General features: G+C 39.8%; 1 protein-coding gene across 1 annotated transcript in view; it reads left to right on the forward strand.

Moving 5' to 3' along the window:
• LOC104279373 (dynamin-3) overlaps positions 1-16,930 on the forward strand; it is a gene marked incomplete at its 5' end in the record, with an annotated part of 154,307 nt that overhangs the window by 95,468 nt on the left and 41,909 nt on the right. The window contains 2 exons of the mRNA XM_009876641.1: positions 9,167-9,278; positions 12,779-12,790. Coding sequence (XP_009874943.1) covers positions 9,167-9,278; positions 12,779-12,790 — 124 coding nt within the window. The remainder of the gene's footprint in view (positions 1-9,166; positions 9,279-12,778; positions 12,791-16,930) is intronic.

Here is a 16,930-nt window from a genome sequence, read left to right on the forward strand (position 1 = left end):
ATGTAGATCATTAAAGAACAAAGGCAAAATCATCTGTTCCAACTTCCGTGATAGCATGGAGACTATTCTGTATCTCTTTTTTTTTTTTTCCCTCCATAATCTGCAGTATTTTTTCCTGTCCACTATGAAAACTTTCTTAATGTTCAATTAAAGTATTTGAATTTTCAGGCAAAATCCCTTTAGGAGAAGAATTTTACTAAGCTTGTTCTTTTTTTCGTTCCCAGCCCCTCACTGCATAGATATTTGCTACAGCCATATGTTTCTGATACTGTACATTTCAATAGTTTCCTGGATTATGCACTGCATTTTTTCCATTTATGAAAACCTTTCCAGTTCTGAAATATAGTTACCAGGAAAATGCTCATTTTGCTGCATAGAAGGAAAAACCATCTTGAGTTAGCTGAGGCTTAGGGATAGATGCAGAAGGAAACTAGCAGTATCTGTCATTTTGATTTACTGCAGAAGTCAACAGTTCTCTGACAGGGATCAAATGTGACTTGGTAATGTATAGTAAATGGAGACTGTGACGATTGATTTCACGGTGAAGATAAATTCTCATGAAATGAACGTAATTGTATGTTTATGAAAAGACTTCATTGTGAAATAATTAAACTCTTTTCCTGTTAGTTTCTAATTAACATTTTAAAAAAAGGGGGGGAAGGAAAACTCTTGGTGTGAAATAGATATAGTATTGCTTAAAGAATGGGGGCAGTTCTGTTTTTCAACAGACTAAGTAATTTAGTTAATGTTTTTGAATAGGCTCATCTACTTAATTTATAGACACCATGAAAGACCTTTGGAGGTGGACTCCTCTAGTTTGCTTGGCTTAGCAGCTCTAGATACTAAAGTATATTAGATTAAGTCCTTTAACTCCTGGATCATTTTTGACTGTGTTCATCTATATGAATCTGCCTTTAAGTAACTGCAGTGGAGCTGCAGGGTCGAGCATTATGTTTCAAAACCCAAAGCTGTCAAGAAAGCGAGTGCTATTTTATTTGATTTATTTGGTCTGTTGATTGTTACCATCCTTCTCTCCTCCACAGTAAACTGTTGGCAAGTCTTGTAGACTGGAAAAAAGATCAAATACATTAAAAGTATTTTCAAATAATTATACCATAGGAAAAAACCTAATGTTTGCAGCACTGCTGTAGAACATAGTGTGAAGTTGTATAGATGTAGCCGCTGATTAACTTTCTTAGGTAGAGCTAAGAATGGAAGAGAGGATTTTTGTCACTGCTTCTGATACACATAGTAGACCAACCTGTGATGTCCTCACTGATGAATCTGTAAGACTCCTGTGCAGAGTTCAAGAACAAACAAAAATTCTGCCCATCCGAGAAAGTATACTTTCCTTCTAGGAATTAATTCCAAACACTTTGCCTATTCACCACGTATTTCCAGTAAAAATTATTCACTGATTTGTTGATTGGTGCTTTTTCTTTTAGCTAAGTACTGTAGTCTGAGACAAGAACTATAGTTTTAAATGTGCTTCACTTTAGCATCTACGCAACAGTCTCTCCCTACTTAAGAAGGGCAAGCAGTCATTTTTCCTGATGTTGCCCATTTGACTACAGTATCCACATAGCACTGTTTTACTGGATTCTGTGTCATTCTGAAGTAATCCATTGCCTCTGCAGTAGAGTAGTTGCACTTTTTTCCCAATTTATTGGTCAATAAATTGTATAACTGGATTACAACTTCATCCAAATACCAGTTCTGTTTTAAGTAAAGGAGAAATGATGAGTAAAAACTCTCTTCTTTTGCTACAAGCGGAGAAAAAGCTTCCCTTCCAACTCCAGAGAGGTGAATTATTTCTCTTTTGAGAGAGAAGAGATTATACTAGGTAAAGATTTTGGGGGTTATAAAATATTAGTAGATTGAAGTCTTGTTTGAGTTGGTGAATTTTCAGGCTTTTCCTAGGGGGCCGGTTAGCTCAGTGGTTTGAGCGCGGTGCTGGCAACAATGACCAACACCTAGGTCGTGGGTTTGATTCCCGCTCGGTCCCCATGTGTTGCCAGGTCTAGTCAAGAGGTGGCGTCCCTGCCCATAACAGGGAGGTTGGACTAGATGATCTCTAAGGTCCCTTCCAACCTAGGCCATTCTATAGTTCTACTAATCCTGGGAGTAGCAACTGTACAATGAGGAAGAGTTGCCCGGTGGAGAATCTCTTATCAGTAGACTTTCTTATTCAGTAAGCTCTGTTCCTCTTCAGAGTATTTTTTCTTTTCTTTGGAGTCAAAGAAGAAGAACCAGTGTGTGAAATTCTCCCTTCCTTGCAGAAGAAGATGCCACCAAGTCTCCCTGCTTTCTACTTTCCTGCCCAATCAGAATCCAGATGAAGCCAAGTTGTTTTCCTCTGTTTCCTTCTGTTCTGTATGACAGGGGGATGTGAGGAACAAATTTGAAGCACAGAACAGTTCCTGTTTGCCTTCACAAGATTAGATTTCCAACAGCTTAAATGCTCCTCCATAATCATGAAGCAGTGTGGCAGAACCTACCATTGCAGCGTGAGGGCTGACTGTCTGGGGCAGGCTCAGTGTAGAAACCGATCTTTAATCTGAGAAACAGGTGAATCTCAAAAGGAGGGTGAGCGAAAGAAAGTTTTAGGGGCACACGATAGGACTGGAAATAGAACTGCCAGGTGATAAATTTTAGCTACTGGCTCCTGAGTACACTGTGGCTGTCAGGAATCATATTGCACAAGAAACTGTATTGTCTAGTAGGACCCAGGAAAGGACTCTACGTCTACTAAGAGAAAGGTAGGACAATTTTTAATTTGGGTGCATGTTGTGGTTGGCTGAGTGCTCTAGAATGGGATGGAGCAGAAGTCTTCTTTGTGACTGCAAATGTGCTAGAGGTTTAAGTAGTGAATTTCTTCTTCTGGACAGCAACTGGTTAACTGCTGTCTATATATAAAGGAAATTGGGCAAGAGCCAAAATAAAGGGAACTAGTGAAAGGAGACCGGGTCAGAGGAGGCGTTGGCTGGGAGCCAGGCTAAAGGAGAAAGCCTAAGAAGAAATGTATGTTTAGTTACTGTTTTTGAATTACTCAGAAACTAAGCCCCAGGAAGAGCTGGACTGTAAGCTATTCAGAGCCCTCTCTTTTAGAAATGGAAGACTGAGAATCTATTTACTTAAAAAACACCACAAATTTAATCCAGAAAAAGGCTACTAACATCTGTAAATAAATTTCTAAGATGCCAGTGAATACAATGTTTAAGAATAGGAAAAATACACAAACACAAGGAATAAATAGCTTTTACCCCCATGTCCATTTCATCTAAAAGAAAAAAAAAAAGAAAAAGAAAAGTTTGGGGCTTTTCAGGAGTATTTCCTTTTTGTCGTTATTGACAAGAATTCTTTGTATGTTAAGTGAAACATAGTATGTTGGAAAGGTGGTGCAGGCAGTGAGGTTTAAAACTGGTGTTACAGAGCAAAAAGGGATTCCTAATGAAATGAAACAGCAGTGCCAGACTCATACCTTAAATATGTTGATTACACTGTATTTCGAGAAAATTCCATAAGTGATAGTGTGGGATCTGAATCGTGACATCTACCAGAGACATGGAGCTAAGTCATGGCTGGTGAACTTGACCCAGCCTGCAGGACAGAGCTTGCTCACCATGACCCCGCGAGGTCTGGGTCCCGCTGCCCCGTCCGGAGCAGCACAGGGCTGGAGCCCAGGGCAGACCCTCTGTGCGAGAGGAGGGACTGCCAGCTGGGAGCAGTTTTGTGTCTGTGTGGCCTCAAGGCAGGTTCCAAAACAGGCTTCTATCCCGCACCACGAAAATGATCAAACCTTCTTCTCCAGGGAGTTACGGAATAATTTAGTGCCAGTTACTGTAACTACTGCCCATTTCAGCCTATGCGATGTTAGTTTTGGCTGCATTTCCATTGTGGATTATGTATAGAACTCTAGATACTTCACTGTCCAGGCTTGGCTCTACTGGTATATCTTCTGTTCATTTTCACCTTAGGGTTGTTTGGGTTTGTGTGTGTTTGTGTTGTGTGAACTTGAAAAGTTCTTTATCCTTCTGGGAGATCGCTTACATGAGTTAGGTGGTAAAATCCTTAAGTCCTATTATTTCATGACATTGTCTGAGAGATTGTCTCTTTGGCGTTTCTGGATATTATGAAAAAGTCTCGAGAGACACATGTAATTAATTTTAATTAACATTCACATTGAACTGATCTGAAATGGCATGCCTGGATAGAAAATGTTAGTCATTGCTGTTAACTCAGAGCAGATGATCCTTTTTGTTTCTTTAAAATATAAGATTTGCAGAGCTTCTAGTAGAGCTTTCTTATATGAAAAATAATACATATATTCAAACCAGCCATTGTGGAATTATAGGTGTCTAAAATGGTAGGCTAAGACTATGATTGAGTAAGCAGGCTGTATACAGTGGAGTTGCAGGTTCACTGAGTAGAGAACGTGCAGTAGAGTTTCATCCAGGATTATCTTTCCCACTTGTGCATGTATATTTGGAATATCTGGATGCTCTTATTTTCTCCCTTTTTAATTTTAGATGACTATGTATGAAATGTATATTCTGTATGATTTCAATTTCAATCAAATAAGAAATATCTAAGAATTGAATCTTTTGTAGTTTTCGTGGAATAAAATTGGGCTAATTTGCATTTGGTTCTAGATTTCTGATGTTCATTTTAATTCTGCTTGCTCCCTAATAAAAAGACCAGACATTTACCAAAAAATCTTTTGAGATGATAAACACAGTTGTTTGAAATCCCTGTAAAAGAAGATATTCCTTTATCTTTCAGTCTGTGAGTAGCTTTGCTTGTTTCATTGCGACTGCTGAACTTAAACATGGGGTTTGTGTTTTTCCTGGAGGATTAAAGTGGCTTATAGACACAATTTAAAAATTTCACTGGTGTTCTTGGTCTGTAATTGCTGTTCTGTCTCCTCCCATATTGGCAAGTGTAAGTGCATCTTCATTTAATCTTGATTTGTATTTTTTCTCTCCACAAAAACAATTACATGCGTATACAGTACCTCTTTGTCTACTGAAATGTTCCAGATCCAACTCAATCTAAAAGCTCTCTATGCGTATGGTTAATATGTGGATATGCGTTAATATATATGCATGCATATTAACTGGATTTGTAATGTGTCTACAGTAGTTGCCCTTAAAATCTTTCCAGGCTTGTTGGAGATAAATATTTAACCTGATTGTAGTATCAAGAAATTGCAAGAGATACAGTGCATCTTAAATTCTAGCCATTGAGTCTGCTCAGATAGCAAGTAGTTTTGACCTGCAGCCTCTGTAGAGGGAAACCTCCACCGTAGCAGGCAACTAGAAAGTTTGTTTTTCGTGTTTTTCAATTGTCTTATCTAGCTGTTGGTCCTGGATCGTACACTCCTGCTATATGATAGGCAATCAAACCTTCTCTATGCAATGTTGACAGGCCAGGCTTCAGGACTAGTTGAACAGGAATCTCAGTAACTTGTAGCTGGGCTCAGTTTCCAAACTCAGCTGACACTTCTCCGTTTCCTCTTGTACACTTTCAAATACCTTACTCTAGTCCCTCATTTTCATGTTAGGATTCTTCCGTAATGGGAGAGGTTAAAGAAGTGCCTACAGACAATGTAAAAGTAATTTCTGCGTTAGAAAATTCTCTTTGGGCCCTGAAATATATGGAGAGGAAAGGAATTCAGTGTGCTGGAAACAAAGGTAATAATAAAGTGAAGAAGTTAGTGGTTAAGCTAAGTTACAGCTGGCTGTCTGCTGGACTGGCCTGGAGAAGGTATTTCCTGAGTATGGCACTGTCCTGGAGCTGAAAATGATGCTTTTAGTCCAATTATCTACTAATCTCCGTAAGCAATTATTTTGTGGGGGGTTTTTTTTTTTTTCAGAATGCAGTTCTTGAGGTCTATTTACCTAAAGTATGATAAAATCTACAGAAAACAAATGGTAACCCTTTGTGTTTTTCACTCTGGAAATAAAGTTGTATGTTCATTTCTAGTAATGCCACTATAGAGATATTTTCATGTAATCTACAGGATATTAAATTACAATAATGAGATTCTAAAGGAGGAAGCAGCATGGGTATATGTGGTATATGCATGTAGCTTTGCACACAGCTTCCCTGTTTATGTGTTCACATCTAAAAAATGTTAAATACTTCAGGGAAATGTGGCACACATATTGTACTTCCAGGCATATTCCCATTTATTGTATCTGTTTTGTTTCTACAGTCTCTTAGATTTAAAGATGCCTGACTATCAACAGGATTTGTATTGTTGAGAGTTCATCTTTTTGCTTCTTGGTATCCTGTATTATATCATGCTCTTTTGATGTATAACATCCCATTTAGCCGCTATCGAGATGCCAGGGAGACCATGACCTCACTGTATTAAGTATGGAGTAAGTAGGTGAGGACTGAGTAGTAACTGTTTCTGTGCCGATACCTTCAGCAATTTTAAAAACTGGAAGAGAGCACAAAACAGAAAATCTGAATTGTGTTCAAGAACGTTTTTACAGCTTTCCATGGGATGCCAGTGGATTCTTAATGAGTAAAACATGTTAGTATCTTTTTGTAAGATTCCACTAGTAACAGAAGAAGGGCACACTCTTTTCAGAAGTTACTTTGGCTTTTTTTCCGTTGAAAAGCTCTTGTGGCTGTCAGCCTTTCTGGAAGAAAGGGAGGCAAATGAAGTCTAGTAGCAAGAAGGCTGGTTTGGGAGGCAGGCATCCATTTACCTCCCCTTCTGTAAGCTTCCTACGAGTTCTGTCTCAGTGTGTATGTCCTTCAGTTCCTCACTTAGGCTGAAAGTTGTGTCTTTTGTGGTGGCAGTGAGCTAAGATTACCTATGCTAAAATGGATACTACAGGGAGAGGGGCCTTGGAGAGCCGGAGACATCACCTGCTTGGCTGTAAGGTGTCCCTGGACCCATGAAATGTCCTGTTATGGAAACAAGAACGCAGGACTGCCAGATCCCATTTGTTCAAAGTGGTTGGTTAAAATGCCTCTTTGTACAGCCGTGCTTGACGTAGCAAGTCACAAAATGCCAAAAGGTTTAATGTATAACATGACAGTCCTGAAAAAATGTTTTCGCAAGCTGGTGTTATGTTGTTTTGCTCTTGCAGATAAGTATTTCCCTATCGCTATGTTTTACAGCCTTAATTCGCTCTCTTGTTATTTTTAGTTATTTTTTTCTGAGAGTACCCTTTTACCATTTCAGCTTCCTATTTCTTCAAAGTTATAGCTGCTTAGTTAATTTAGCCAAAAATCTTATCTCAGTAAAAGTTTCTCCTAACAATAAATTAAAGCATTTTTTCTCTAGCAATTTTATTTTGCTTGTCTTTTTATTTCTGAGTTCTTTGTTTTGTTCAGTAATTGTTGACTTGGAGTTCCACAATATTGTGAATTGAATAAAATTCAAGTGTTTTGTCATCGGTTTAAGGTAACAGCATCTGAGGAAGTCATCCGGGTTATTTGCCTTAAGGCAGGATTAATACATTTGGAGTCAGGGAAGAGCTTTCAATCATTCATACTGCCAGTGGCTTTGCCTAAACTATGGCACCTGACCCGTTAGTGTCTCTTTGTCCCTTTGCGGGCTGATTCCTGTGCCAAAGCGTGCTCTGCTGGCATCGCCCACCTGGACACTCGAGAGATGCTGCAAGCCTGGTGCTGAGCGCGCCTGCCTGGCAGCTCAGATGGAGCCGCTGAAATTGGTGAGAGTTATGTCACCGACGTAAGCATGTCCTTTATCCTTTGCAGTTTTGAATGCAATCATAAGCCGACTGAAAATACCTGTTTTTCCTCTGTTCAGAGGTGGGTATACTCTGGTTGCCATACTGTGGCTCTAGGGTTTATAATTTAATGATTAGGTGTCGTGGTTTCTTTGTGCTCAGGCATCAACACTTACTGTTCAATAATAGTTTTTCTACTTATCTGTTTCCTGAGACTGCCCCCAAAAGTGGGGCTAGGAGCTGTCTGGTGACATTGTTGGTAAGGGAGAAGCGCTTCTATGAGTGAGAATTACATCGTCAGTCGTATTCCGGCAGTACGACAGTGAAATCCCGCCAGCCCCTGAATACTAAGGAAATTTGTCTAGGCACAGTGGTAATAATAGCTTTATTTCCTGGTTCTACAGTGTATTCAAATTGATTTTTCTCAAAATAGACTGCAGAAATGACCTCTGTAGTTGCATAATGAAACCAAAGAACCCATTGTCATTGTCATCTCTGAAGGTTAGTAATTTCCATTAAGCCTCCTCTCCACCCCGACTCCCCCTTCTCCATAGCTTGCTAAGGAAAGAAAACAGTCTGGCTGCGATGGAAGACTGATTCCTGTGCAACTGTTAAGATCTAGCAAAATGCAGTTTCCTAACCTTTGTCAGCTAAGCTTGTGGCCTTTCCTAAAAAGCCTGTTGGCTGACAAATTTACAGCCATCTAGTCTGTATATAGAATTTGAATTTGGAAACTAATGGCTAAAACAAAAGGGGAAACTCTGTTCTGTTTATTGGAGAATTTACAAGTATCACCTTCCTGCATACATATTTTTCCTCCTTTCTCTTTTCTACCATTAAGTGATTTGCTGTATTTATGTAATTATGTGAATTACCTGCAAGAGGTGTTATTTAAACGTCTCAGTTTTCTGACTATGACAGCATACATCACAGATCTCTGTTTGTTTGAAATATGTGATTATCATTGTTTTCTTTCCCATTTTAGTGCTGATGTCTAAAAGTTAAAAAGGGTGTATAATGCACTTAAAGAACTTAACATGGGAAAATGTTGTATTGTTAATTATTTTAGTATTTCTTAGTTACAGCAGCAGTTGGTCACAAGACATGTGGTTCTGCTGGTGTGTCGTAGGTATTTTTCCTCTGCATCACAATGGCCTTTTTTTTTTTTTTTTACCTAAAAGTGCTTCATTTTGGCAAAAGCTGGAAAATTGATTTTAAGTAGTTTCACGGTGCTTTCAGATGATTATTATTTCCAGGGCTCTGCTGTAGCATTCTAAGATATTTTTAAGTACTTCATGCAATTATTAAGCAAGCACCTGTCCCATAAATTCTGTTGTCCAAAACAATTACCAAGTTATTTCTGATACCAAAGGATTTTTAATTTAAAATGCTGTGTACATGATACAGAGTAGTAAAATGCTTGTTTTACAATGTGGTGCTCTTTGTTCCAGGAATGTTTACAAGGATTACCGTTTCCTTGAGCTAGCCTGTGACTCCCAAGAGGAGGTGGATAGCTGGAAGGCATCTCTGCTACGAGCTGGTGTCTATCCTGATAAATCCGCAGTAAGTTAAACAGCTCACTGGTTTTCTAGTAGCTGCTCCGTATGAGTCAGAAAAAACCAGTTGTATCATGTGGGAAAACAACATCTGCAGATATCTCAAGAAATGGTAGCCTTTTCCTTGTACTCTTCTGTGGTAATTTTAAAACATTCATAATGAAATATTTTAAGATCAATTTATGTGTCAAACCTCAGTATTAAAACAAAGGAAAAAAAGAACCACAACTCAATGTTTCCAAAATGCTTTTTATTGAATCTGTGCAGTAAGTGTGTTGAGTATTTTGGGGTTTCCTGAGCTTCGTTCTTTCTGTTGATGTCTTCTAAGGTAAAGATGTGCTTTGAAGAGTTTATTCCCTCAAGCTCTGTATTACAGAACTGACAGAAGCATTCCAGGCAATCGTATATATTTATTTTACAGATTCACTGCATGGTTTTTGTATATGAAACACAGGCTAAATCTTTCCAAAGGCATTTTTTCTCAGCTAATCATGTGGAGCAAATTGAAGAGGGTACAGTAAAAAAGCCTCTATTGATTTAACAGAAAAGATAGAAAGGCAGGAAGCAGAATATGCCCAACTACCATTTCATGCTTTTTGGACTTAGTTATGTTGTTATTTAATATCAAGTGAAGGTTTGAGGGGGTATATCCAGAGAGAAGGCTGACTAGCAAAATATCTGTCATGTGAGCTTTGAAAATTTCTCTAATGCATGGTTCACCTTTCTTCAGTAAGTCTGCTGATCTGCTAGGTTCCTTCAGTGGAAGGTCTGTTCTGTGAAATGATGCTTTGATTTTGGTGGAATTTGTTTTTAATGCTTGTTTTCCATGGGAAGCCAGGTCCCTTGAGTTCAGGGTCTTTTACTGTCTTCTTGCTCTTCATCTTTTTCTTCCTCATGTTTCACTTACACTTGTGATATCTCTGTGGCTTCCAGTATAATTCTGTCTGCATCTTCTATGGCTGCTATTGATGCAAGCAACCCTCAACTTCCCTTGAACTGCTGAATTCTCCAGTTATTATAGGAATAAACAGTGCTGCTGCTGCTGATAATAATGATGAATCTCTAAGAACAGTTCAGATACAAATTCACCAGGATTTCTAAACTTCTGTCTTCCTGTTGTATCCAAAATATGTTTATAAAGAATTCTTGGTTTTGTTTAAAAATGATCCCTCAAAGAAGTCTTAGATACAAGATGAGAGACTTCCTTGAAAGACAGAAGGTAGAAGGAAGTCAAAATTTAGTTCTCCTTTGAGCTGGAGGTATCTTTACATTACAAAAAAGAGTGAATATTATCATTCCAATATTGTTCCAAACCCCTGTAGTTTGAAATTCACCCAGTAGTCTATCAAGCTGTTCAGGAAAGATGCTTGATGCTACTCTAGTCTTGCAAAGTACTTTGTTCCTACAGGACAAGAGGTCCAAATGTGGGCTGCAAGTCTGCTGTTGGAGTTTTGAATTTTGCAGAGGGAAAACTCCAAGGCCCAGCGTACCTTAGAAGCTACTGCTGAACTTAAATAAAAATCAGCAGCGTTTCATTAAAATCCTGTGCATACTCCTCGGTTTCACGCCTTCCTCTGACAATGTAAAATAGTTTTAAACACCTCCCCCAGTCTTTTATTCTCCTTCAAAGATTTAGAGACAGTGTTTTTATGTAAGAGAGACTGCCAGGAAATGGCAGCAACTTGCATTTACTTTAGTGCTTCCCCACAATTTTGTGATCTCAGACTTAAAAAGGCAAAGGGGCACCCAAGTCCCTTCCCAGACTGACTTTCTCGCTCTTTTTCATGTGCAGCTCGCAGCTGGTAACTTTGAGTATCGAGGCTTTGGCACCAGAAGTAGGAAAATGGCTGCTTAGAAATGAAAAATAGATTAACAGTGCTGTAAACCTGGAGTACTGCAGTGGTGGAGTTGGCCTGCTTTCTGTAACTGCCAGAGCGGTGTGCAGAGCCTGGAATTTGAAAGCTAAGCTGTGTGCTTTCATTAACAGCTCTGCTGCTTGTGGACGAGGACGCTGATGGAAAACCCGACACAGTTGCCCCTAGCTGGGTTCTTTCTGCAGTGACAGGAAAAGTAGGAATTTGTTACTGAATTGAAGAGATTTATTCTGCATTCTCATCTAGGGCAAATCTCTCAACTAAGAATACTAATTTTTCTGCTGCTGTTTAGTTGCTGTCACTTAAAATTGTGTGATTACGTGGTAATGGGGCTCAGTACCTAGTGCCATAAATATGAAGTCTCTATTACTAGTTTAATCCCGTAAACTAAGTCCAGGGTGGTTGATTTTTAATTTTTCTTTTTCCCTAAACAAACCTTATTATGTTAAAAATCAAAGATCAGATATCAGCCCATTCCTCCATTCCCTTGCTTCATTTTGCCTTCCTTTCCTGGCCCTCTGCACGTGGGGATGCACACTCATGGTCATGTGTTTGTTCTCTTGTTAACTATCTTTAATCACCCCTCAGTGTCGCTCTATGAGCCCCCAAATTCTTTTGCGGTTTGCCCAGTCACCTCCTTCCCCCAGGAGACTGCTTTTGTCAGGACGTGGGCTTTGACAGCCACCCAGATAGCAGTGAATCAGTGTTTTTATTTTTCCAACCCATATGCAAGTCAGCTTGCTTGATATAAATCACACTGTGGCCAATTCACTTTGAAACGGGATATCCATTTACCAGCTGACTTTACTGCTGGATTTCTGGACTGATGCATCCAAACCCCTCCTTTTTTTAAAAAAAAATAACTGCAGCTTTGTGACTAACCTTTCCAGACTGTATTTCTCAACTGCAGGCTGGTGTTTATTTTGGCTGACTTCCCACTGTATAATATACACTGTTCATGCCAGCTTATGGCAAAACTTACCATTAAAAAAAAAAATAACAGCACGTATGTTTGTCGTAACTTGCTCTGCACACTTTACCTTGCTAACACTGTCCTTTCCTTTTCCCCTCTCCCCTAATGCCATCTTCTCCTTATGTTTATTACTAATCTAAAAGTTCAATATTTGCTTTTTAAAAAGCGTTGGGTCACAAAACTTTCCGTTCATTGGCATGTCGTAGGGAGTGGCTGTCATGCAAGGGTAAGCAGACATGTTTAGTGGATTGCTTTGCATACTGGAAGTTCAGTATTACCACAGCATGAAAATCCCTCTGGCTTCCCTCCCATCCCTAGATCATTTCAGGCTTCATCTTCTTCTGCCTTGTGTCCACTGACTTCCCAGGAGCTGCTCCTGGTTTACACTGAAGGAAGCAGAACTGGAATCAGAATGTTTGTCTGAGAGGAAATTTTGAAAAACAGCATGAATTTACAACTTCGCCGAATGTTTTAAATCCTTTGCGAATGTCCTGTGCTCCCCTGGAAGCTCTCTAACCAAAGGACTCACTGAATACTCTTTGAGTCAGTTCCTCACTTGCTTTGAGCTATTTCCAGAACCGTACGACTTAGACTGAATGTAAAATAAATGTATCTAATTTCTTTTTTTTCCCTTTTTCTTCCTTGCTGCGTTCTGCAAAGGGGAGCAACAGAGTAAGTTGTCCTTTTACAAAAATCCGTTCGTATCCTCTCTCAAGGTTTTTGTCAGGAAAACTGGTTTCTGTTTTGGTTCACACAACTATTGCCTGCATACTCTTAACAGCAAACTCCTATTAAAACTGTAGGTGTTAAGCGTCTTCTAGAAAACTATTAATGGATCTTTGTTTTAATTTTGGGGAACGATATGTGTTAAGTGTTTCTCAGTGTTGTTTTCTAAGACAGTTCAGTAAGAATGATACTATAAAACAGCATTGGGACCAAAGATTATGAAGGTATAGTAATAAAGACCTTCCGAAGAAAGGTTACTACAGTCTGATGAAACTCATTACAGCTGGATTTTTTGACCATACATCAAAGCTTGTATTAATGGGCAGTTATAAAAACCCAGCACTAAAGTCTTAAATAACAGATTTTCTGGCGTCGTTGGCTAAGCTGAACTAGATCAGTGTCCTGGCTTTGAAGGTGCCTTAAAATGGATGGAGGAGGGTGGGGTCAACATTTGACTTGGCTTCTAGACCCTTGATGTGTTCCAGCTGGACAGCAGCAGAAGGGTGTGGGGTGTGGAGAGGGAGAGCTGAAATATGCATGGTAGGGGTTTTTTTGAAAGTAAGCAGCACATAAAAAAGGCAGTTTTGCTAATGTTGATCTGATAAACTAGTAATCAAGCAGTTCCCAGGGTTAGTACTTTTTTTAATGACATTTTAACTGAGCTTAAGAATGGAAATTGTACATCTCACACTTTGGAATATGATGCAGAGAGTTTGTCATACCACGGAAAGAAGTTATACAGCTTTTGTGTGTTTTTTTCCCCCTCTTCCTGTTTTGGTATATTAACCCTTAGGAAGATATGTCTGGAGCATCAAAAGATGCTTCATAGCAAATGTTGAAAGGAGCCCCTGAAATATTACCTGTAGGATCTCATGGTCGGCTTGAAACATTTCTAAGATATTTGGGAAAGACCAAGGTGGGTTTTAAATGTTCTGGAGGTTGGGGAATTCTGTCTGCTTTTAATTTTGGTATTTTTAACCAGTTTTTGCCCACTTCTGTCTCCATAGTTGCTGGGCTCAGAAGCACTGCAAGTCTTTTGTTTTGACCTGCCTGAGAATAGGGGCTCTTAGTGTTGGGTGGGGAGGAGTTAAGAGAAGTGTTGTGTTGGTGGCATAGAGAGAGGGACTTTGCATTGGAGGTGGTCTAAAAATAGAAATATTAATTTCTTAGACTAAAATGTCAAGGTACTGTTTATAATGTGTCTTTGCAATATGGTGACTTAAAGCTTTGCTTCTGCGATGGATGCAGATTTGATCTCCAGAGGAGGGAGGTTAAACCCTAGATGCTCTGTCAAGGGAAATAGGGATAGGCTGGACTGCAACCTATCTTGGGGCTGGCAGAGACGAAGCCTGGAGGTCAGGAGTTGAATGGACCAGCTCTGGTCCCTCGAGACCTGAGCTCTGGGGTCACCCCAGGGAGGTCAGGACCAGTAGTATCTGACGTAGTTTGTTGCTAGCATAATGCAGGATACCCATAAGCAAGTATAGGAGAAACCTGTGAGATATGAGGTTTAGTGGAGCTGTTAGCTCTCCTCTCACTCTGAGCAAATGGCAGTTCTTGCTGTAGGTTTAGAAATGTTCTCCCTCTGGCCTGGGCTGTTAGCTAGAAGGTCACTCCAGAAGAAATCTCCAGAAAACCATCCTCCTTTTTCTCCCAGACCCAGTTGCTTGCAAGAACTCTTGTGTTCTCATCTCTGTCCCCCCTGCTTGTCTTCCACACACGTCATTCATGCTGGATTCTGGAGGTTATGTTACCCCGATTAGACAGTTAGAACTAACCTGCAGCTGCTTGCAGGGCCTCAAACCCCACAAACATCTTGAGATTTCGGCACCTACAGGCATTGAGAATGACATGGGTAAACCTGAGAGGTGACAAAAGAGTTTTTGAGAAGGAGTCAGGGAAGAGAGGGAGGGCAGATTGGAGATGATGATGGTTTCTCAAAGCTCCTTACGCAGTTTAATGCTGCAAAGGTGCATAATCCTTACTGTCCTGGTACAGATTTACTGTGGCTGGCAGAGCTGTATCTCTCCTGCTAATGCTGCCTGGTGTGGCATTCATGCTGTGGGTCAGGTCATATGTATGTATGTAAAGATCCTGTACCCACCCACCTATTCAGACTGTGGCTGCCTTTAGCCTTGCACTCTTAAATTTACAAAAGTAAAAATAAACATTGGAATAATGAGTTTCTAAGAAAAAGGGTGGGGGGAGGGGAAGTGAAGAGGGTTTATAATTGTCAGCAGACTACTAATCATTTTTATTTTTACTTTTTCTTGTTGCACAATCATTAACGTAAGTGAGATTTCTCACATGGTTAAAGATAAATATATCTTCAAAAGCTTTCCTGGATAAAATCTGTAAAGGGGTCGTGTAGAGTGAGGTAATGGAGACCTACCTCAGTCAGCAAGCACATGTTGGCAAGCCCCTTCTTACTAATATTAAAACTGAGCTCCACTCTGCAGCCTTGCACAGAGGAGGAGTGGAGCATTGTGCAGAGTTGCACAGAGCGTTGTAGCTTCAGTCCGGGTACTGAAGACAGAGCAACTGGATGCTTCTGAGTGTCTTAATCCAGCATTGTGAACTTGCTTCCTCCCCTGTGCATCTTCATCACCCTTGTTTAAAAAGCAAAGCAAAAATATCCCCCCTCTGCTTTTTGAGAACAACAGCAAAACCTGTAACGTTCTCATAACGTCCATCTTCACTGTGCTTCTGACATTGTTAGGTTAAAAATGAGATAGACGCTGCGTCCTCATGAAATTTAGATTCCAAATCCCCTAGCAGTAAATCAACAATAAAAAACCTCAAACCCGCAGTGACACTTTTTATATTAAAAATTTGCCTTTCCTTTGTCATCCTTTAGCCTTGAGTTGGCCAATCATTTCTGCTTAATTTGAGGAGCAAATACTTTAATGCTGAGTCCAGACTTGAGAAAATTCAAACTTGAAAATAAAAACCTGATTACTTTTTGTGGATAAAGTGACCACGAAGTTCTAATTATTTTGCATTACTGTGCTTGCTGATACACCTTACAAAACACGTAGAACTGAAGTATATAAATGTAGGGGGCTGGTTAGCTCAGTCGTTTGAGTGTGGTGCTGATAACACCAAGGTCGTGGGTTCAATTCCTGTTCGGTCCCCATGTGTTGCCTGATCTCGTTGAGAGGCATCCCTGCCCATGACAGGGAGGTTGGATTAAATGATCCCTAAGGTCCCTTCCAGCCTTGGCCATTCTGTGAATCTATGATATAAATCAAATATTTGCATCTCAGTGGAGTGTTCACAATGCAGATAATACTGCGTGTGCAAACATTCACTGAATCTAAAGTCAGTGTAATTTGATTTGAATTTTCTTTTGGGAAAAACAGAATTCCCTTTGAAAGGAGGAGGAAGATACTCCCTCTGCCTCGCCAGTTTGCGTGTTATTCCGTAAAATATGTCTTGGTGACATATTAATTGCTTAGATTCAAGGTTTTTTTGTATTTTTTTGAGCGGAGGGTTAGTTTTGCTGAACTCGGATTCCAGATCAGCTACTTCATTAAGAAGACCAACTGTCCTACCGTCTCTTGAGACAGTCCTGGAAAATAGGAACTTAGTGAAGTCAGGCTACTCTTTCTACCTATGTTTATGACAACAGCTCTCTCGGTTCATGTATGTCATGCCTGACTATTCACATGTAAATGAAGACATAGTGCCAGGACCCAGAGGTATCTTGGCATTGTAATAAGGCTCTGGTGCTTTCTTTTTCAAATTCAGCCATGTTTCTGAAGAATCTTCAATTACCTCCCAGACATAAACTCTGACTCAGCCCATTACTGGCTGTGGTGAGGCTCTACCAGTGCCACAGCCGGATTCAAGCTGGAAGTAACTGGTTCTGCTCTGGGATTGCTAAGGTCATGTTTGAGTTAACTTCCTAAACTAGAAAAACTTTGGGAAATTAGAAACTTGTTTGAATTTGTTGCATAGCAGTAAGTTGAAAAGCAAACTGTGCTGATATGTCAGAGGGTGAAATGGTGTGGGCAGAAGTGTAAAAGAAGTGTAAACTGCATTTACTGGCTTTACTACCCTTTTTTTTTTTTTTTACTATATATT

Source organism: Apaloderma vittatum, unplaced genomic scaffold, assembly GCF_000703405.1.
Source record: "Apaloderma vittatum isolate BGI_N311 unplaced genomic scaffold, ASM70340v1 scaffold2799, whole genome shotgun sequence".
In the NCBI taxonomy this organism is placed as follows: domain Eukaryota; kingdom Metazoa; phylum Chordata; class Aves; order Trogoniformes; family Trogonidae; genus Apaloderma; species Apaloderma vittatum.